The sequence below is a fragment of the Malurus melanocephalus genome, unplaced genomic scaffold, assembly GCF_030028575.1.
Source record: "Malurus melanocephalus ecotype Western Australia unplaced genomic scaffold, MMel_1.1 scaffold_166, whole genome shotgun sequence".
Classification (NCBI taxonomy): domain Eukaryota; kingdom Metazoa; phylum Chordata; class Aves; order Passeriformes; family Maluridae; genus Malurus; species Malurus melanocephalus.
The window spans coordinates 147,215-169,397 of NW_026623398.1; the positions used below are offsets into that span (position 1 = coordinate 147,215).

The following is a 22,183-nucleotide window of genomic DNA, read 5'->3' on the forward strand; positions in this document are numbered from 1 at the left end:
GTTTTGCAAATGAACACCCCCAAAGTCACATAGGTCTGTGTGCTGTGTWACTGGGTACCTGGCACTCCCCCTTTGCTAAATTATCCAGACCCAAGCAGAGGACCAGGCACTACTCACAGCATTGCAAGACTTGACTTGTGATCCCAGCACAGAGCAATGACACAGACAGAAGAACTGCTGCCTCTGCTGCTCCAGCTGCTCCTGAAGCTCCTTCACACACTGCAGTGGGTCAGTCCATATCTTATAACCCCTCTGCCAGCCCCCACTACACTCTTTCACCATACTGGAAGCCACCCCTTGCTGCCACTGCCCAAGACACAGGCGTTATTTCTCCTTARAGTCCAAGCACTGTAGATTTTTATAGAATAAAAYATTGTCTGTCCCTAAAGAACATCCYGTCCTCCTGAAATGTGAGTGACAAACCAGCCTGGAGAAACCACTYTAGCTCCCCTAGATCCGCTTTGCCTTTTATATCTGGGACAAGCGCAGTTTACTTCTGTGTTCTACTAGTACCAAAATCCAGASAAGTCATTAAATATCCAAATAAATAAGGTATAGCAAGCACAGACAGAAACTATCAGGAATGACAATCAAGAAGTCTAAGACTTCTAGTGATTTTAGACCAACGTACACAATACCTAGAGTTACACAAACCCTATGACCCTATGAATTCCCCTGTGTTATTGCTTACAATCATTCAGACATAAAAGTCAGAAAACCAAGCAGGCCATCCTTTTCATCCCAGYTGGGAGGATGCTTCCTTTAACAACTTGTTTTTGTCACATAATATGCAAACTGAGCTGTGATGCTATGAATCATGACCTGAATCACCACAGCTGTAAGTCAGGAAAAAACTTCAAAGAAGGGTTTCAGGTGTATTCAACACAAGCTATCAAAGCAACTTCTTTTCAGACACGCTACTAAACAAGCTCATAAATGGTAATATTTTATGATTTWTTGCACACTAGGACTGAAAACTTTTAATTCGACTGAATCTCAAAATGATAACAATGAAGAGAACAGGGAGTKACACAGGTTCTTTGAAGGCTGTTACTCATAATTTTGTCTTAAAAGCAAGTAAGTGTACTCTAAAGTGTTACTGATATAGAGATAATCCTTCAAAGGAAAATTTCCAAGACTGATGAGATATGAGCAAGGGAATCACATGCTGCGCACCCGGAGAGGTAATTATGCAGGTACTTCAGWTAGAGAACATACCTGGAGGTGTAAGAACCCATTTTTTCCCTATGGCCTTCAGCTCTCTCCCTGCAAACATCAAGCAGTGTGGTGTTTTGTCAGCATGGCTCTCTGCTTTGCAGCATTTTTATGGGACCAGTCCCTTGTCGCAGAGTATCACTTGCCCTCACATCCAGCTTGTAACTGCTGCCAACCACACTTCATTGCAACTATCATGCATTTAATGATCTTCATAATGCTTGAGCTTCATGTATGCCCATTTACAAGAAAAAGGTATATTTACAACGATACTAAAGAACACTTCCATATGGATTAGATTAAGAGTAACACTCACTTTGATGTAAAGCATTTCATTATATAGGAAGAAGGAGTCTTAACATTCACTGTATTTTAGTTGAGTCATTGCTTCACAACAGAAAAACGATTTATCTGGTTACAAGCAAGAGGAATTCTTCAGCATATAATCAACAGTCCTCTCTTGGTAACCAGTTTATTGTAAGACAGAAAAAGGCATTTATAGTATCAACAGTTCAGATATTTTCTCTTGTTTAAATTTACCAGCAGGTTTTATAACACAGCAGGATGTTACAGTAATTTAGAAACTATGAGTATTATTTCAAGTATTCAAGGAAGAAAGACTGGCTGCCCTGAGAGTTTTATCCACACTTGGTACAACTGAATCAAAGTCTGCACTTGTAAACTTGTAAACTGTTAACTGGAGGTTAAAACCAACAGAATACTGGTTTTAACTGGAGGTTAAAACCAATAGATCACTATATAACTGTAAGTAGTATTTATATAAAATGACGCAGATGTACACTGAAGTCAACATCAACACTACATTTAGACAAATTAAACCGATCAACACACACATTTTCTGGATTATAATACCCTGACAAGGAGGTTAGAAATTAAGCACATCAAAAACACAAGTGGTTCCAAGCACCTACTGAATCCAAAACTGCTCCCAATTGAACAATTAAGTATTCAAGTTCTTAATAACCCAACTCAGTAATTTTTGAGTAGACAATTCACTACACAAGAGAAATAACATTGAATTTAAATCACTTCATTTCTAAACACTCACTTTGTAAAACACTAGAGAATTAACTACAAACTTAAAGAATTGCAGCTTGTATACACTTCCATGCACATGCAAAAAAAAAAGATTTGTGGTTTTAGCCCTAGATTGTATTTGAAAAGATTGTATTGAAAGAATTGAAAAGAGGATGTTGAAAATTAAATATCTCCTTACAGAAAGGAGAAATACTTTGGTTAAAAGTGTGCCAGAATATTCTGTACATTAAAGCAAAACAGTAGTTTTCTGACCACATCGTTACTTACAGTACCACAGTCCTTAATTTTCACTTGAACAAAAATATACAGCTCTGAGTAAAAGCAGCAAAAGAGCTCTCTGGGAAGCAGAAAACTTTACGCTGCCTGAATCCTTGGGGTTTTATGAAAAGAAAGAAGTCCACAGAAAGTTCAATTCAGTTTGAAATATATTTGCATGTTTAGATTTTATGTTCAAAGAAACAGAGGACTCACACTGATGTTTTTTCAGCAATTTTTTTTCCAGCAAAACTAAGAGGATGCAAAAAAATCTACTGCAAGCTTACAGAAATAGATGCAAGGAGTGTGTGAATGATCAAACACAAATAAATAAAGCATATTTTGCCCCCCCAGATAAAGCCACAGTTTTGCTACAAAGTACTTCATACAACCCATGGGCACAATCACATTGAGCAAGGGGAAGCTACTGAAGGAGCACCAAGATTCATGCTGAAAGATCAAGCCTTCACTTGCAGCAACTGAGAAAATTGCATCTGAAAGACTGCTAATCAAGGTCAACAAAGATGTTTAAGGCAATGTTTGTTTCACGCCATCCTTAGATGCAACATTACAATTAGGGTTTTCTCCCCAGAGAAGTGACATTGAAAATGGGTTTCACCATTTCTGCAGATGCTCCCCCAAGTTTAGGAGCACAGTACTCAGACATTCTTTTCAACACGAGCCAATGTAGTTAAAATAGACACACTGCAAAATAAGCCTGACCAACCCTTTTTCTCTTACCTCATAAAACATATACAGAGAAAGCAGTGTAAGCCCGAGGTTGTAGATCACTAGAATACCCCTGCATGAGAACGGCTGCTTATTCCGCATGTACTTTGGTCCCAGCCACACGATTAGTAAGTACAAGACTGAGAAGATAAAGGTAGGTGTATAGTTCTCCAGCAGAAGCCATCCTTTTACTCTGGGGTCTGAAACGAACACAACAAAAACATAAAAACACTTAGATGTTGTAAGGAGAAGAATTCAGCACATCTAAAAATAGCTGTACTCAAAATGCTTCCAGTGCTGGAATACCAAAGAAAGATGAAGAAAGTGCAGCAAGCCCTTTTATTRAGGGCCACACGGCTAACTACAAACAACAGATTTTATTTACATAGTTGTTAAAAAAAGAAGAAATAATTCTTTTCCTAAGGCAAAAATATTCTAAAGTTATTACCACTATTATTTGAAAATACTCACTGCCATTCAGAACTGTCATCCACTTGAATAGCAAGGAAGAGCTCAAATTATAAAGTAAAGCTTCAAGAAATCTCTCCCCTTTATTTTCTCAATGGTACACACCTTATTCCCTAGAGTCAGCAAACCTAGGACTGAAGCAGATACCTTTGTAGTTACTGGTGGATGATCCTTGGTGATTGATTTCCAGTCAATACTAACACAATTAGACTTATGTACGTGCTATCAGAAAATTAAATTTTGAAGTCCTTGTGTGAGTGGTGGTACAGAAAGCAGTCAATCCAGTCTGACTAACCAGTCCAGCTRGCAATGCACCAACTTCTTAGGGAAAGCACATAAACTACTCTGAACCAGAGGATTTTAGGGGAATGCTTGGAATAATTTGAACCACAACTGTATTGTCCATACCTGGCAAAGGCACAGTATTTCGCTCCTCTCACTAAAGTCAGTCCAAAGTACTGAAACCAAGTTAACCAAATCACAAATGAACAATTCAAGTATTGCTGTCACTCACAATCCTGACTTAATTTTAAAGGAGTCATACGTGGATCCTGAATGTAAGAAATGAGGCCTTAAAACTATAGGTTGGGAAGTAGATGGCAAGCCAGGGAATTGTTTTGATTTGCCACCTTTATGGTTCATTATTTTTCACACACAGCAAACAGAGACCATATGCCAGCACACGCAGTATGTTTTATCAGAACATCCAGCTAATTTAAACAGGCTTAGTATGAAGAGAAAGGCAACAAGGGCACTGAGATACTAATAAAAGCAAATAGAAAACACACTTAGAAGAATCAGAGGCTTGTTCCACCTCCTGTGGACTTTGTCCTGGGAAGAAGGGGCATCTTCACTGGGTCAGAGAAAAGGCATTACTGCAGCAGTCAGAGGAAGACAACACATGCCACTGAGCAGCACTGCTCTGCACTGTCTGTGCAGGATGCAGTCATTTAATCCCCATGGTCAGAACCAGGTGAACARGACCATCCCTACCCAACCCTCAGCATGAGGCCACTGCTTGCTCTGATCTCACAGCCTCTCCCTTCCTCACACTGACCAGGAYTGCAGTTCTCCACCTGCAGAGTTTYTCCCAGGGCAAAACCTACCAAAACCATTGTTTCTTTAAAAAAAGAATGGTTTCAAAGAAGCAGTGTTTACCAAAAACTACACACATTTTTAGTGAAAAATGCCAGARCAACTCTAGTAATGAGGGCAAGAGCATTTTTATTTAATTTAATGCTAATAAAAGTGTTTTTTTAAAAATAAAAGCAATTATTAAATTCCCCCCCAAAARGTAGCAAAAGTCTGAGTGAAGTAAATCACTCACTAAGAAAAACAATATGAGCATAATTGATAGTGAGAAAACAGCACCTATGATGGTCACAGCTGAAAAATGACCTCTGCAGGTCAAAAGATCAGAAGCATTGAACAGACTCTAATTTTACTTTATTGTAAATAAAGTAATGTCAAGTTAGAGGGAAGATATTTCTTATGTTCTAGCAAGATCAGTTTTATTTGTGTGTTAATGTTTGAGAAATCTTACCTCTGGGTCCAAGCCAAACATCAAAGTAACTATTGATTGTTTTATCCAGAAGTTCCATTCTACAACCTACTGAAATGGAAAGAAGAGAAGAAAATTAGCTCTTCTGCTGAGGAAAATAGTTTAATCAGCTGAACATATTATGTTAGGGTCAACAAAAAAAAATACCAGTATGATAAAACACCAACAAACATAATAGACTTTCTCACATTATATAAARTACATAAAACTTATCCTAGTCTCAGAGAATCATTAGTGTATGAGCTGTATTTCCCACTGAAGTATTTAATCACAGAGAGAGATGCACAGAAGCTTAAAATGAGTTCAGATTAAACCGAAGTACTTTCTAATTCTGTATTTTGTACATGCAAATWGCATCTTGCAAGATCCCTAGGTGAGGAGGAGGACCAGACTTTGAGAGAACCAGCAACATTGAAATTTGATATAAAATAAAGCYATTTTAACAAAGAGCCTTAAATAACTAGCAAGGCTAGCTAGGGAGGAGAAGGGAAGCAGGAAAAAAAAACCTGTCTCTGCTATCACTTGCAGATAGGTGACTGATTACAGCTCTGATTAACAGCCCATAAAACCRAGAGATCAACAGTCACCGAGTGACAGAAAGGGGTGCAGAGGCCAAGGAGAAAACACAGCATCTCATGGCATGAGCATCTCCAGTTCCAGAAACTGCTCACTGGCAAGACATTACCAGATAAAGCTCATCCAACATCAGTAGAGTGATTCAAATGTTATCTGTCAGCTCCTCACGWGGCCACTACTTATTGGCGGCACCTTTTCTGGACACCGAGGCACTCAAATTGCTGTACCTCCCTAGGGTTAAAGCAGGAAAGAAGCAGCAACACTGTCCACAAGCAGGGACAACTGTGCACAAAGCTGCTCTCAAGASAAGAGGAAGTAATTTTTGTCTTGATTAAGAAAATACAAAAAAACCCCCACCCTTCCAATTTCCTCTTTTCTATCCAGAACTGTACTGAACTTTCACTAATAAAAGCTTATCCACTTTTAATAGAATGTTTTCACTTCTTGGATGTTTCTCCTTTCCCAATGTACTAACGTTAACAATTTTTAGTTTTGGGGAAATAATATAAGCAACACAAGCTGTCAATATACCCACAGAACCAACCTAAACAACTACACAAGCTTTTATGTAGTAACTAAGAGAAAAAAAGTTAGTATCTACTTTTTTTTTTTTTTAGTTCTACCAAAAGAAACATCTCCCTTCTACCTGTGAAAAACCCATCTCTAGAGGATTTCTGATTTAAGCAAGTTAAATTAGTAATATGTCCTCTGGTTTTAGTCCACTGGGACTGAAGCCTCTATTTCTTCCAGGACCAACAAGAAAAGCCAAGCAGGATGCAAATGATACTTTCTCCCCTGTCTGAAGTGGGACTGGGAGCCAGTGCTGGAACCCCTGCAGGGGCTTCGACTTCCAATGGGACCAAGAAAACGTAAGGGGCTTAGGTCATGCATTCCCATTCTGTGGTGTTCTGTAAAAGCCCACGTCCCTTCCACTGCAGGGCCAATAAGCTCCCCAAGGACCACCAGCCACCGTTCCCTGCAGGGCTCTCTGGGACACAAAGAAGAAACTTGCCTTTCCCTGTCATACACTTTGGGACTACAGAAAGCCACAGAAACATCACTGGAATCTGGTCACCAGGAACAAACAGAAGGGCTTGATGAAAATAACCAAAAGTGTTAAAAGTATTTTGCAGCCCTGATTCATACTGGCTTTATTTTCTGACTTTAAAAGCCCAGCCCAAGTAAGCAAACACTTCAGAAGAAAGTGCATTTTTGGGATTATGTCACCTCACCAGCTACAGTACTGTAAGCACTTGTGTGAATGGCCATAGCACTGGCACACCACCGTCCTAGGAATAAGGAAATATAACTTGTGTCACCAAAAACATGAACATCAGGAATGTTATGAGAAATGAGTATATAATTACAAGGGGAGAAAAGGATAGCTAGAGAAAGCATCTTTTTTTGGTCACCCCATCTTTTTTCAAAAATCGTCAGTTATTAAATATTGCCACAAAAGCCACTCCCTGGCGGATGATCCATTTTGTTGTTTGAGATCCTCACTTCATCAATTTGTCTGTTGCTCCTTTGATCCAGTATTGACTGATCTAGTCATGCAGCACTGCATTAGCCCTGCATCAACTATCCTTCTCACAGGAAAAGGCTTCAGATGGGAGAGGGTGGTACAAAACCAAAGATTTGTTATACAAAAATGTACAAAAAAGCTAAATCCAGAACTGACTTGCTACATACATTGCCACATTTGCTGGACACTAAAAATGCATATGTGTACATGAAACAACTAAGAAACAAGAAACAAACTCTGCCTAGCTATAGCAAAGACAGGAAGAAATCAACGTTCACATTGAACCCCTCCATAAAAGTGGAAAAAAACCCTCATTCTCCAAGACGAGGAGGCTTTCTGCAGAGGTCTTGGCCTTTTTTGGGCTAGTACCCCAAAGCAGCTTTTTGTGCCAGCATTATCTGACAGCAGATTGTAAAAGGCACAGCAAAGGAAAAACTACTCCTGGTGTCGATTTCCAGAATTTGCAGAAAAAGAAATTGTTTCAAAAGGAACTCATTTGTGTAACAGAAAAACAGAAGGAAACAATCTGCTTTTGTTCCAGAGGGGGTCATGTGAAAATGCATCAAGTCTCCTGCCAACAGCCACACAACATTAAACACTGCTTCAACAGCAGCAACAAGGGTTCTTTTTAAATTAGAATAGTTTCCCAATTCAGAGAAGCATCGACTCCCACAAAAATTAAACTAGTGGCCATTTGAAACACTGCAATCGGCCTATTTCCCAATTCCGAGAGTAAGCAAATTCTACATCTGACTGCATACATATCAGTATGCTGATCAGCAGCAATGCTCTTTTACCTAGAAGTCATCCCACACTAAGGMACACTATTCACAGAATCATGGAACGGTTTGGTTTCGAAGAGACTTTTGAATCTTATCTAGTCCAAGTCCCCCACCATCATCCATTCAGGCTGCTCAAAGCCGCATCCAACCTTGAATGTTTTTGTGGATGAGGGATCTAATACCTCTATGACCAACCTGTTCCAGCATTTCAACAACCTCACTGTAAAAAGCTTTTTCATTACATCTAGTCTAAATCTGCCTTCTTTTAGTTCAAAACCACTGCCTCTTTTCCCTATTAAAAAGTTCACACCCATTTTTCTTGTGGACCTCTTTTAGATAGTGGAAGGCCACAATAAGGTCTCCCTGGAGCCTTCTCCAGGCTGAGCAGCCCCAACTCTCTCAGCCTGTCTCCATAGGGAGAGGTGCTCCAGGCCTCTGATCTCCTCTGGATCCACTCWAACATGCCCACGTCTTTCCTATGGGGACCCCAGAGCYGGATGCAGCACTCCAGGTGGTGTCTCACCAGAGCAGAGGGGCAGAATCCACTCCCTCATCCTGCTGGCCATGCTACTTTTGATGCAGCCTAGGACAGAACTGGCTTTCTGGGTTGCAAGCACACATTGCCGGCTGTCCTCTACCAGCAACCCCAAGTCCTTCTCAGCAGCGCTGCTCTCAATCCCTTCATCCCCCAAACCACTGTGGATTTCTCCAACACAACTGCAGGACCTTACACTTGGCCTTACACTTGGAACCTCATGAGGCACCCAAGGCCCACTTCTTGAGCCTGTCCAGGTCCCTTTGGATGGCACTGCAGGTATGTCCACCACATTACTCAGCTTGGTGTTGGCAAACTTGCTGAGGATGCACTCGATCCCAAGTGTCCATGTCATTCACGGGGACAATTTAACAGTACTGGTCCCAGTACAGACCTCTGAGGGACACTACTTTGTCCATCAGGATTCTGAGTCAGTGACATCACTCTGGATGTAATCATTCAACCAATCTTTTTCAGTGAACAATATACCCCTTCAAATCCGCGTGTCTCTAATTTAGAGAGAAGGATATTGTGGGGGACTATGTCAAAGGCCTTACAGAAAATGACAGAGATGAGATCTGTAGYCTTATTCAGTACCTACAGTTGGAAAAAAAAGTCCCAATTATGCCAGACAGTGCTTTTTAAAACATGTACCTTTACACKCACCAGTTATTTTTTCCTGATCTGTCTACAATGAAAAAAGAAATCATCCTCACTGCTACCAGATTTTACCAGTGCAGTAAGGCCCTTGACCAGGGCAAGTTGGATCAGAGTCTGGAAGCATTCAGGCTTACAACTTGGAAGACATTTCACTCCTTCAAGTCCAAATATCTAATCCAGAAAAAAAACCCTATCTGATGCTTTAAATAAACAAGATTACTGGACTTCAATTCTATGACACAAACATAACAGAGAGTAAACTTTTACCTTGCCCCAACAAGATCAAGCAGSATCATTAAAATACTATTTTTTCAATATCGGCTGGATTTTGACAGAATGGATTTTTTAGAATGTCCACAGATCATCTGGCATCACTGGTTCATTTCTGGCACTGTGAGCTGAGACAAACACCATGCTCCAGCAGCCACCCTGGTATGTGGGTAGGAGATGTGAAGCTCTGCCCTATCACCCAGTCCAGGCATGGATGGCCCTGGTGCTTCTTGGTGTGACAATCAAAAATACAGTTCAAAGCCTACAGAGAAACTGCTTTTCTTGTAGTATATATTTTATAAATTTATTTGAAAGAAAGTGTTTCATACAGGGTACCAGCATTGACAACTTGCTCTTTTAATGCACGTAACTACTGTCTGAGGAAAAGGCTACTACGTATTGGAGGATTTCATCCAGCTCCTGCCCTTCAAAAGAAATTCTCYCCTACACTTTCCACAGAAAACACATTCTGGAAGGTTTATGCTACGAAGTAATTTAAGAGTTCTTGATCACATTTTGATGGTGTTTCTTGAGTTTCTTTTTGAAGTAACTTTCCAGGTATAAAATGATGTACAAAAATATAAAGGTTTGCTTTATGTGCAACAGTGTCCTTTTTAAGCAAATCAAACAGCAGCAAAAAAAAAAAAAACATTTTAAGCTGAAAGCTCAAAGCACTGAGAGCCTGCTCCCTTTCAGGAGGATCCTCCAACTCTCACCCTGCTGCTCAAGAACTCCCTGAAACACATCCCAGTTTTCACAGCTAAGTGCCTGAACTTGAGCTCCAAAAAAATCCCCAAAATAGGCATCTAAATAATTGTTCTGGCTTTTGAAAGAAATGTGCTGTCAGGCCTGGCTGTTCAGCCTTTTTGGAAAACAGCCACTTTCCCGTTCTTAAATTAGGACTTCGAAGCCTAATTTTAGTCACTTGCTTTTGGAAAWCTTGATTTGTGTTTTCTCTTTAAAGTAATGTTTCCCAGTCCCTGCCACTGCAGAGGTGACTCCTCTTTTTCTCCTCCAAAAGTACAAACTATCCCTACTCCAAAAACCCAAAATCACACTGCTGCTTGCTTTTGCAGATGTACTGGAACTGAAAACACTCAGCTGCTTGAGAACTGGAACACAGCACTGATAATCAAAACTGTCAACCGTTTTCTGTCCATTTGCCAAAGCTGCCCAGTTTCTCCTTTCTATTCCCAAGCTTTACCCGCCCCTTGAATGTGTTCCCTTTGCCTTTCAACTCCTGCCAACTCCAGATTACCCTTTTCTTYCCTTTCTGAATACTCTGTTAAGTCCCAACCATGCTTAATGTTAGCAATAAAGAGGACTTCAGAATAAACTATAATCCATATTGATCTGAAAGGGTAGATACATTTATTTTAAAGGAAAACAGGTGAAGCTGTGAATTTCATACTCTCATTAAAATATAAGAAGCTATTTTTAAACTTTATTTTGCATCTCTATCTTTAGCAAAGTGATGCAGATTTTTGGCCCCCTTGCATCAGCAGCAAACCCTCCAGCCTGCTGCTGACACATCGAGACCCACAGTGCTGAGCTTTCACACTCACCAGCAGCACCAGCATAAGGAAGTTTAGAAATAAATCATTTGTACAAAATTCAGGGAGGCGTAACAAATGTGGGACGAAGGAGGGAAGCTAGTTTCAAACAGTTTAACCTCCACAGGACTTCAAACTATTTGAAAATTCATGGGGCAAAGGAAGACTTTGGCCAGGGGTACATTTGGACAATGTTTTTGGGCATTTGGACAATGCTCCCAGGCACATGGTGTGACTCTGGGGATGGTCCTGTGCAGGGCCAGGAGTTGGACTCAATCTTTGTGGATCTGTTTCACCTGATCTTATTCTGTGATAACACTGTTAGCTGCAGCTCACAGTGGAAAATTAGCCTCAGGAGTCCTGGGAAGCTGAAGAGAGTTGAGAAGATGAATGAAGAAAAGCTAAGTCCAGAGGGCCAAGAGGACTTTACCTTTCATTTCTGGTCTCATTTCTTTTATTCAAAAGCCACCTGCAAGAAAGTCTGAATTTTCTTTTCTCCTTTAATAATGGGATTGCTGTAATCTGTCTGTGTAATCAAACCAACTTTATACTTCTACAGGAGAAAAATAAAGTTACAGATCCCAAAGCCTATTTTAATGAGCCTTCTTGGTCAAAAGTCTGCATTTTCCAAAAACAGAGCCAATGAGACTACAACCAGCAGAACCAAGGATGGCGAAGCCCAGCTTTGCAGGAYCATTACATTACTGTGTACCGTCAAGAAAGTAAGCTTCAGATCACCTTTTCTTTAAATGCCCATGTCTCATAACTGCATAATAAAATTTAAAAACAAGTAGAAAAACAAGTGTGACAAGTGGGACTGTCCCTCCCCATGAACCCTCATTTCCTCCAACACCCTGCAGCTGCAGCACCAAATCTAAGCACCGAGAGAGCATTTGTCACCCACCTGTCCCCTCCTCCTGCCAAAATCCTGCCGCACCGACATCTCACAAATAAAACTCAAAGTATAGAGATATATAATTCTTGGTTACCCTCTTTGCATTTAGTAGCTTGACACATGGAAGTTTACTATCTGATCTATAAAAGCACTTGAAATTCTTCTGCACATGTGAAACGCTATGCAAAGCAAAAAAATGTCTGTGTGCTGTGCAGCTATCCTGTAAACAAGGTTTAGCTATAAAAAGGTTATCTCAGGTTCACACACTGACTAGATACAGCAATCCAATAAAAAGTGGAGGAATTAGAAGACTATGAAAGCTGAGTGAGGCAGTCACAAAGGTAATGCTACACCATGCAAATCTGACTTGTACAGGGAGAAGAGCACACATAAAACCTGAATTAAGATGCCCTGCTAAGATGTGAAACTACAACCCCTGTGTTCAGGCGGGTAACTGACACCTTTCGGAGGACCACTTGTGTTTTGGAAACCAGATCACACTGAAAAAGCACACAAACAAGTCACCGTTAGGCAAGTTACAGTACGTTAAGTATTTATTTGTGTGCTTACTCTATTTCCAATGCTTGTGAGGTAGTACCAGGAGTGCTGTGGGAGAAGTGAAATTCTCTGATGAGCACCTAGCACACAAAATTATATGCAATACACTGAATTAGTTACATTCCTCAATACAAGTGAATTTCTATACTTTTACCTAAAGGAAAAAGGATGCATACTGACACTGTAAATGCACCCCAGTGCTTGCCTTGCTTCATTTCTTTATATAGTCAGCCATGCTATGAGAAGTCAATCTTAAAACTTCCCTGTTTTCTTGCTGTACACCTGTGAGACCCTGTGTGGCTGCAGATGTACCAATAGTTGGTGCCTTCATTTTAAGATGCTAAACATCATGCCAGACTGTAGCATCATACATAATAAACAGTACTAACAGAAGTCAGGAAAGTGTGAATGACAGCTAGCTTTAAAGAGAAGGTACAAAAAAAAATTCCTTTTCCCACCACTCTGAGAATTAAAAGAAGAGAAGAAAATTACTTTCGGTACAACTGTTATACCATGGCATTGTGCTGGGCAGAACAGAATCCTGCCACTATGTGCCCTGTTAAACCTCCTGTCTTCCAAACAGTAAAAAAAAAATAATTAGGCTCATCATTCAGAAAACCAACTACCTTTACCTTGATCTCTTTAAGATCAAACTGCCTTTTTAAAGGATAAAGGTTTTAACACTATATAAAGCAAGTTTTTGACCTTGTTCCTGCCCAGAATTCACAAGGAGTACTGAAGTGAAGAGAACATGTCCTGGCATAGGGACACAAAACAAAGACAGATGTCTTACAGATGCACTAGTCAGATCATTCCCCCACACCTTTCCCTTCTTGTACAGCATTTTCTACCTCTGTAAAATATTGTTGCCAAAACCATGCAGCCAGCTGATGACATTTCTGTTATAGAAGCTCAGGGCTGAAAAGCTGAGTCCTGATGAGTTGAGCATCCTTGCTTGCACCAGATCCATGTCAAACCAACTTCTGCTGAGAATCAGCAAGTTTTGGGGTACCAAATCATTGTTGTAACAAGGGCTCCCAAAAGAGGACTGACTACTGGAGTAGCTAGAAAAGAAAGCATTTGCACCTGCACTTTTCCTTTGTTTGATTTTGGCAGCATTTTCCAAAATGTTACTTCATCAAAGGACCCTGCTTCAGGAGGCAAGTACCGCAGTTTCTTGCATTTTATTATTTGTTTTAAGGGTGAAAAGACCAACCAACCAACTAAAAGGAAATTCTGTAATGGTACAGCTGTGTGTGATCCTATCACTGACTCTTTCCATGAACTTTAAATAGACTACTGGAGGAAAAAAACTCCATACATCTGTCAACTTCCAAGTTGCTTTCTGCAAGCTCGTAACACAAAAGCTTCAGTTACCTGCAGAAGTCAGGCAGTGAATTCCAGGAAAATAAATMCCTTTCCTCCAAAATTCAGCCACTCTTTTCTTTCAATAAGAGGTATCAAATTCTTGGCGCAGTGAAAACCCTGCTGCCATTAAAATCTCTTCCAAGTAAGAACACAGCTAGACTGAACCCCTGGCTCCAGCATCAAGATGCAGAAGATTTTGCTACATTTGCTTCATACTTTCACAAGTCCTGGAGCAATGGCAGGGTCAGTACTGTAACTTGATGTATATGTGTTTTAAATACAGGGACAAAGCAATATCCACACAAACAACTGGCAACAGGTTTCCTCCCCAACCCTGCAGCTATTCCATTCTCTGCAGAGCAGCAGATATGCCTCCTCTGCCTCACTGCATGTGCAAAGTCTCTTCAACATCATCAGCAACTTACTCACTCCAAAAGACAAGCATCTCTATCCATCCAGCTGTGGTACCAGCTCATGCTCACTGGCAACCCTTGCTCTAACTTCTTCATTCAGCTCGGCCACATATAACATAACCCTACAACCACCTACACAGCTATATCCGGGGTGTGTGCAGTAACAAGGAACAGACAAGAACAGATTTGACACTGCTACAAGGCTGTTTTCGTTCCATCCCTACTCTCCACATTGGCTGGGGGGGAAGGAGCACAGAAAAACTGAAGTAGCCCCAGACAAATCAACCAAGCAAGAGCAGCTTTCAGCTGGGTCCATCCCACGGCTGATTTGCTTCAGGAGAAGCAGCAGCATGATGCAGGCATGTGGGTGATAAAGAAATCTTACCGCTGAAGCTGAGCAAAGCCATCACATTGCACCCAGAAACGAATCATAGCAAAAAGAAAGGTAAATGAAACAAAGTGGAAGATGTAGAATATTTAATGCAGAACTCTAAAATGCTATTAAGAGGAGGCCAAAACAAAATGCAATCATTTCACATGTAAGAATGGTTCCAGTGAAAAGCACAAAAATTGCAGAAAAAAAGAAAGCATGAAATAACGAAAGTTGATGCAGGATATATCATGAAGAGCTAACTTTAAAGATTCCTTAAATATAATTATAGAAGCATGAACTTACAGATTATTGCATTGTAAAAAGCGAACAGCAACAAAAAACCCAGCCCTGACACATTCAAAGTATGAAAGTGGCAGGTTTTAAGAYACATTACCCTGTTTCTGTCTTGAAAACTGCAGGGCTAAGGATGGTCTCAAGATAGGTCAGATAGGGGAACGGAGGAAAGGTTAACCATCAAGAGACCAAACTACTGAAGAACCAACAACATGTTTCTTTCAAAAAAAGGCATCTTGAATGTTTTATTCAGTCTAAACACAGCTAAAGTATTCTAACAGAAACAGAGCTAATGAAAATAAATACACAGAAAAAGATTGAAATAAAAAGCTAAACAGACAGCAAATATAACAGCAAATATAACCAAAACCTCTTGCTATACACTGGCCAGCCTGCAGCTAAAGGCCTTTCAGGCAGAGGGTAGGAATCTCCTTTAATTCCCAGCCTTGTATGTTATTCTGTAAGAAACATATTATACTGTAAGAAACAACAAACAACAGCCTTACAAGTGATTTGAGACACATCTGGAACACAGTAGCCAAAGACTAAATTTCAATGGGAAGCTTGATTTTCTGGTAACACCAAATATTTTTTACTTGATGTCCAATGCTTATAATTATATTTGTTATATGGGAAAAACACATTGCTATGAAATTAATGATTTACACAACAGAAACGAAACAGCCCTCTTTACTATGCTGACTGCAGCAAAGTAAAAACCTAATTTACAGTGTATTTTGTAAGTGCTCATATTTGCCAGGTATAAAGAGACAGAATTAAGTGGTGTTTCATCAGCAACACTTGTAAAGCAACTCTTTAAACTCTGGGCAAAATACAAACTCTTTAGCCTCTATATTAAGACTGCACATTAATTATAAATTTGTCAATGTATTAAAAGTTGCTCAGCAGGTAAACCCTGTACATTCTGAGTGTACCTGTTTCATACATGTTTTGTACAGACTTTGCAGGATAATGCTTCAGGCAATAAATTGCTTATCCATATTAGCAACTTTSTGAAAGTCTTCCCCTCTAGAATCACATCACCATCACATCTCTATTTTTACTGTAYGCTAAAAGCAAAACATGCTTTGGTGCAAAAAAATCTTACATTAACCAGTTTTTCAAGTGTCAAAACATCATTCCTGTAGYTGCAGGTTATTTTTCCACAATGTTTTTATGTCTGTGTAATACAAGCCCACCACACAGATGTGTCATCTCTAAAACAAACAGCAGCAAAAGGACTCTTCAATTAATCAAATCTGTTATTCTTGACCAGGGAAGCTAAATGCTCAAGCTCATATCCCCACAAAGGAAGTGTTATGTGGTAGAGGAATAAGGTAGGGAAAACAGCAAAAAGCACCCAAACCCCAGATTTTGTTAACATTCTACTCTCAAGCTCAGGTGGGAATTCATTAAGCCTCTTAGAAGAGTGATGATGCTGTAAGGGAGCATGTGTCAGAACCACCGATTGCTGATTAGGGCTTCTTCATCAGTTCAGTGCAACTCAGCCTTGCTTCCATGGTCTGATAAACAACCTTACAGGGCATTGACTGAATAAGATTTTAAAACGCAAAGACTCAAAAACAAATACAGACAGAAATATGAAAGGGTGAAAAGGTGCAACAAAAAGTGAAGTAAGGAGAGGAGCGGAAAACTACTTAACTTCTCTGCTAGGCTTCTTCACACATGCAATYGGCCACTCACAGTCCCTGTCACTGCAGGTTCAAAGATGGTCATCTCCTCCCAAGGCCATGCATCTCTCSTTAGGAGGCAACAAAACACTGAAGTATGTAGATAAAGCACCCACTCAAAGAGAAGGGTCTTCTACACACTGTAAAGTGTAGTAAAAACCTGGCAACCTTCCTGTGTTCTCACAGAGAAACATCTCTGTTTCTCATCCTTCAGGATGCAAAACTGTATTTTAACAGCTTCCTAAATATATATTTTAAGACAAAAGTCAATTCCATGAATGCTTAGAAAACTGCACTGTGCTACACACAACCGATACCTGGGCTGGTGCATCGTTTGAGCCTGACGTGATTTGTGAAACCAAGAAGCATTCAGTCTGCACAACTGGAAATTCATCATAGCTGTGCAAATGCTCAGCTGGAGTTTAGATTTGAGTCTCTGATCTAGCCAAGTTCAGCACTGAATTTAGAAAGAATGAGCCAACTAAGACAGACTATTAAAAAAAGAGAGGAAAACATTTGAAAACAACATTAGCAGTCCCTTCCTGCACCATAATGCAACCACTTAGCAGTGGTGATAGAACAAGAAATCAATACAAAGAAGTACCAAAGGATATTATTTTTATTCTGCAAGGCATGACCAGGCTTGCAGCCTGCTTTTGTGTGCTTCAAAGGGAGATGATTATGGTTTCGAAAGGGCTAAAAAAAAGGGTAGAGAAGTTAGATGTTCCGGGAACCTGCTAAGTAGAAGTTGAAGATTGGGTATGGCCTCTGGAGAATTACTTGGGAAYCCAATGAAAGCTGTAAAACCAGAGGACAGAGTGTCATGGTTTGACTCTAGTTGGCACCTAACACCCCACAGCTGCTTGCTCACCCCTCTGCAGACCTGGTGGAATACAGAAGAGAATCGGAAAAAGGGAAAGCCTGGGGATTAAGAACAGAACAGTTTAATAAATTAACTAAAATTAACACAAACAACAACAATAATAATGAAAAGAGAGATAACAAAAAGAGAGAGGGAGGAATAAAACCCAAGAAAGACAAGCGATGCACAACCTAACTGCTCACCACTCACTGACMGATGCCCAGCCCATCCCTGAACAGCAGGCAGAGCCTCCCAGACAACTCTCCTCAGTTTATACACTGACCATGACATTCTGCAGTATGGAATATGCCTTTGGCTACTTTGAGTCAGCTATCCTGCTTGGGCTTCCTCCTGGCTTCTTATGCACCTGCTCACTGGCAGAGCACGGAACACTGAAAAGCCCTTGATTTAGAGTAAGCCCAGCTCAGCAACAAYGAAAGCACYGGTGTGTTATCAGCATTATTTTCACACTAAACCCAAAACACAGTACTGTATCAGCTAATAGGAAGAAAATTAACTTTATTCCAGATGAAACCAGGACACAGAGCTACTACTATTTAAACTCACATGACAAGTGGTCTGACACCATCAACTCTAAAATGGCTTCCAGCCATGTACAACTATAAGTAGAGGCAGCAGCAGAAACTCATACATTAGCAGGGCAATGATACACACTGAAACACAGAGGCCCTTCCACAATTACCTGTATTACTGTTATTTTACTCAGTTTTATCTGAATAAACAAATGCAATACTCCTTACTGACCTGCTCAGTGCTGTCTCTCTCAATCTCTATGTAAGGATCTGCCACCCTACATACTGCTGGTACTTGTGTTTTCCCCTAGTACTTACACTATGTTTTAAGCTCTTGCAATGGAGACACTCACACAAAACTGCCCAGCTCATGGTCTAGTSTAGTGGCTGGGGCCTGGCAAAGAGAGCCACCTCTTCTACAGCCAGAACAAACAAGAGGCTGCAGAGGCAACCATGGTCTAAGCTGCACCTTCTGGGTGGCAAACAAGTCAGAATTAAAAAAAAAAATATGAAAAAACCTGCTCAAATCTTTCGCAAGAGGCTTTTCTGCTTAGGCCTGTTACAGAGGCAGAGAAAAAAATCCATAAGTAACCAGGCCTGCTAGACTGGCAGCTTRCTTTCTGTCAGTATATCAAACATGTTAATAGAAAAAGAACATTCTGTACAACATGTGTTGTACAAATGCAGGTATTTTCCCCATTAATAAGGCTTTATGCATGCACTAAGTCAAGCTCACAAGATTAATGCAAACCTTAACAACATGCCAAAAGGCCACTGTACACCAAGTGAATGGAGGGATAACTGTATGATGCAAGGGATAAATGCATGACCCTAATTTAGGACAACCAGCTGAGTTTGCACCAGTTCACAGGGTCTGTGATCAGCTAAGAGCAACCTCTCCATGTCAGTACTGCAAAACAGAAATGAACCACCAAATCACAATCAGACATTCACCATAAGCATCTGCTGCCTTGCAATCCACAGAAGCACACTTTGTGTCCTTCAAAGCCAAATCCAGATTTGTGTGTCTCTTCCAAAAGTGGCCTGCAGCTACATGTGCCCTTCCTCAAAAGCACGCAAGCAGCCATGTGTATGCACTGACCCCACAGATGCTTTCCGGCAAGCACATGGGCCATGCACCCGAAGTAACATGACATTTGAACTTCAACATGCAAAATGGTTTCTCAAGTTTCTTTTTCTAAAGGGCAGGGTGATGTTAGACATTGAAGAATGTCATCCTCCTAACTGGTTAAAGGTTTAATTATTATTATTTAAGTCAAAGGTTCTCCCTACTGTTTGGCAAGGAGACGRTTCTCAAAATGACAATTCAAAACACTAGCATTTTTAGAGTAGGATATATTCCCTCAGGAAAAGATTAACTGAACCTTTCTGATTCAACTATGTGCAGAGAAATAGCACATCTAAAGGGAAGCCTACATAGATTAACATACAAAGGCCTATAGTTTCCCAAGTCTTCACTGTCTCAAGTAAACCCAAACCTGAGGACACAGCTCAAGAACTAGACCCCTATGTTCAGACCACTATATTGAAAATGATGCAGCAGTGGCAAATCTAAAAGGAGATTTTTTTGTTAATTTCTGAGAGCTTTAAGATCTCTATTCGAATGCGGATGTCATGGTTTTAACTCGGCAGAGGAGTTGCTCTTCCAAACCTTACCTGTACAGCATCTAAGGGAAGAAKGCATTTTCTCACAACTAGCACTTGCTAAGGGCTCTTTAGTCAACATGGGCACAGTAGAAATACTGCTTTATCATGAAATGCTTCTCAGCAAACTTTTAACAGCAAAAAGTAAAGTGAGGAGAAAGAAAAAAGGCATCACTGCAAATGTGCCTGCTTATGAATTAACTAGCTAAACACACAAGGTGTATTTGACTTAATAACCTAAATGACATTAATCTGCAAATTAATATTTATTAATTTTTGTTTAACCCTGGTAACATCCTTAAGATGACACCAACAAAAACACCCACTAGCATACAAAAAAGCTGGAGCATTACCTAAAAKCAAGAGTACATCATTTTTAAAATCAAGTATATATTTTACAGGAGAGAGCCTGAACATGCGCATAGGAAGAAAGCAATTACCCTCCCCTCACTGCAAAGACAGCTGGCAAGAAGAGAAACAGTTTTCTCAAGGTCAAGAGAGAGAGAAGCGCTTCCAAGAGATAACAGAAGAGGAACAGCCACTCTGCTCAAATCGCTGACCCAGAGTCTGAAAGGGGGGGGGTTGTAGGGATCAAAGTGCAGGGCACAACTTGAAAATGCAGGAAAAAAGGTTTATTCCACGTTTGCTGCAGCTTTGCACAAGCAAGTTTTATCTCCTGTAAATGTTAGGSCAACTCAGCATATTTAGTCACTTGGCAGGCAAATGTTTGATACGAAGTTTTGACACAGAGGTCAATTAAATACAGACAACTTTAGCTTGAATACAAGTTCATGAAATGTCTGTGTATTTCTACCTGCTCAGTATGCCACTGGTCATTAACAAAGCTATCATTWATGAAGCACAGCCTCTACAGTTAATAATGCTTTAACAAGGGCATGAAAAATACTCAGTTGCAATGGGATGCCAAGGCCAACTCAACTCACGCTCCTGAGTTCAGCATAAGTAGCATGATTCATTTTTTCATGGAGAAGTGACAATTGCACTTAGCAGCATGCATCCTTTGTCAAATCACTACACTTTGTAAGGAGGTTTATTCCTGTTTCATGCAAGTCAACTATTTCACTAAGGAAATTAAATAATTTTCCAGTGTATCCTGCAATACAGCAGGAAAGCATTTACCGACCACATACTTTGGACAAGTTTGCTCTTGTGCTCTTATTTACCTGTAAGATAATGTGTTCTAAATGCCAAAACACAAACAGAGAAACCAAGGTAATAAATTTCAGGAGATTAATTTCATTAAACAGATATAAGGAGATCCGATAAGTACACAGTCAAGAGCAACTCTACAAAGTTATTTCCACAATAAGATTGAAGGCAGCATTCATATGATTTGTCAATCAAAAAAAATCAATTCATGTCACTGTTTGCATTACCCTCATCAAACAGAGATCTAACTGCTGTTCTGTCGGATGATGGGGAGAGGTTTCGGTGCCCTCAGAAACCCAGCTATAAATCACTTCTACCAATCAGYACTTAGGAAATGCAGGGATATCAGCCTAAGCAATGCCCTCTTAACCRTATTGCAGCAGTACCAAATTTAAACAGCCTTAGGAAAGGTCATAGCAAAGCAACCTGACCTGGAAATAAGTTTTTAAACAGACCGACTTCTATGTAATTAATTGATTATCCTTTTCATTTGTCCTTTGTGTTCCTCCATTTAAGGGAAAAGGCATTTCCAATGCTAGTATGCACAAATTGCAGGAATCTTCTGCATTTTTAACACATTTAAGAATYACAAAACAAATTAGCAAYTACATTACAAGGATTATTGTAATTYTGTGAAGTGTCTGGATGCACACAGAGAAGTGTGCTTGGACTGTCATGCAGAAAGCATCAAYTTCTTCACTTTTTTATATAGCAAAACAGCTTTGAAACGTTATGCTGCAGCCTGGAAGAATGCAACTTTGTACATTGTAAAAACAGGAAAACAGAARCATTACCGCAAGAGCTGAAGCCAACAGCCCCCAAAATACTCCTATGTCTAAACAGTTTTATAGATCTCACCACCACACAACTAATTCAGGACATGGTAGTGACAGCAGGTAACAAAAGAGGATTGACATCAAGAGAACAGAATAAATGAGTGGTTCAGTTATGCAGGGGAGGTTACAGTAAACAGCATAATTACCTATACATGCCTTCACACCCTAAAGCAAGAGCTGCCAAATTTAAGTGGAGCTTTTGTAGCTGTGAAGAGCCAACATGTTGCTTGTGATCAATCTTAAGACGTATGCCACTCCTGGAAGTAAAACAACATTCCAAGAAAGAATACAGGATTTTGTGGCTCTGCTCTTCAGCAATGAAAGAGCACCCCTACCT

General features: G+C 40.2%; 1 protein-coding gene across 2 annotated transcripts in view; it reads right to left on the reverse strand.

Moving 5' to 3' along the window:
* Positions 1-22,183, reverse strand: part of ELOVL5 (ELOVL fatty acid elongase 5) — a 37,690-nt gene that overhangs the window by 11,398 nt on the left and 4,109 nt on the right. The window contains exons 2-3 of one of the 2 annotated variants that reach the window (XM_057372203.1): positions 5,270-5,338; positions 3,271-3,458 (exon numbers count right to left, since the gene is read on the reverse strand). In XM_057372203.1, coding sequence (XP_057228186.1) covers positions 3,271-3,458; positions 5,270-5,327 — 246 coding nt within the window. In that variant the 5' untranslated portion in view covers positions 5,328-5,338. The remainder of the gene's footprint in view (positions 1-3,270; positions 3,459-5,269; positions 5,339-22,183) is intronic. The other variant, XM_057372205.1, reaches the window with a different exon arrangement.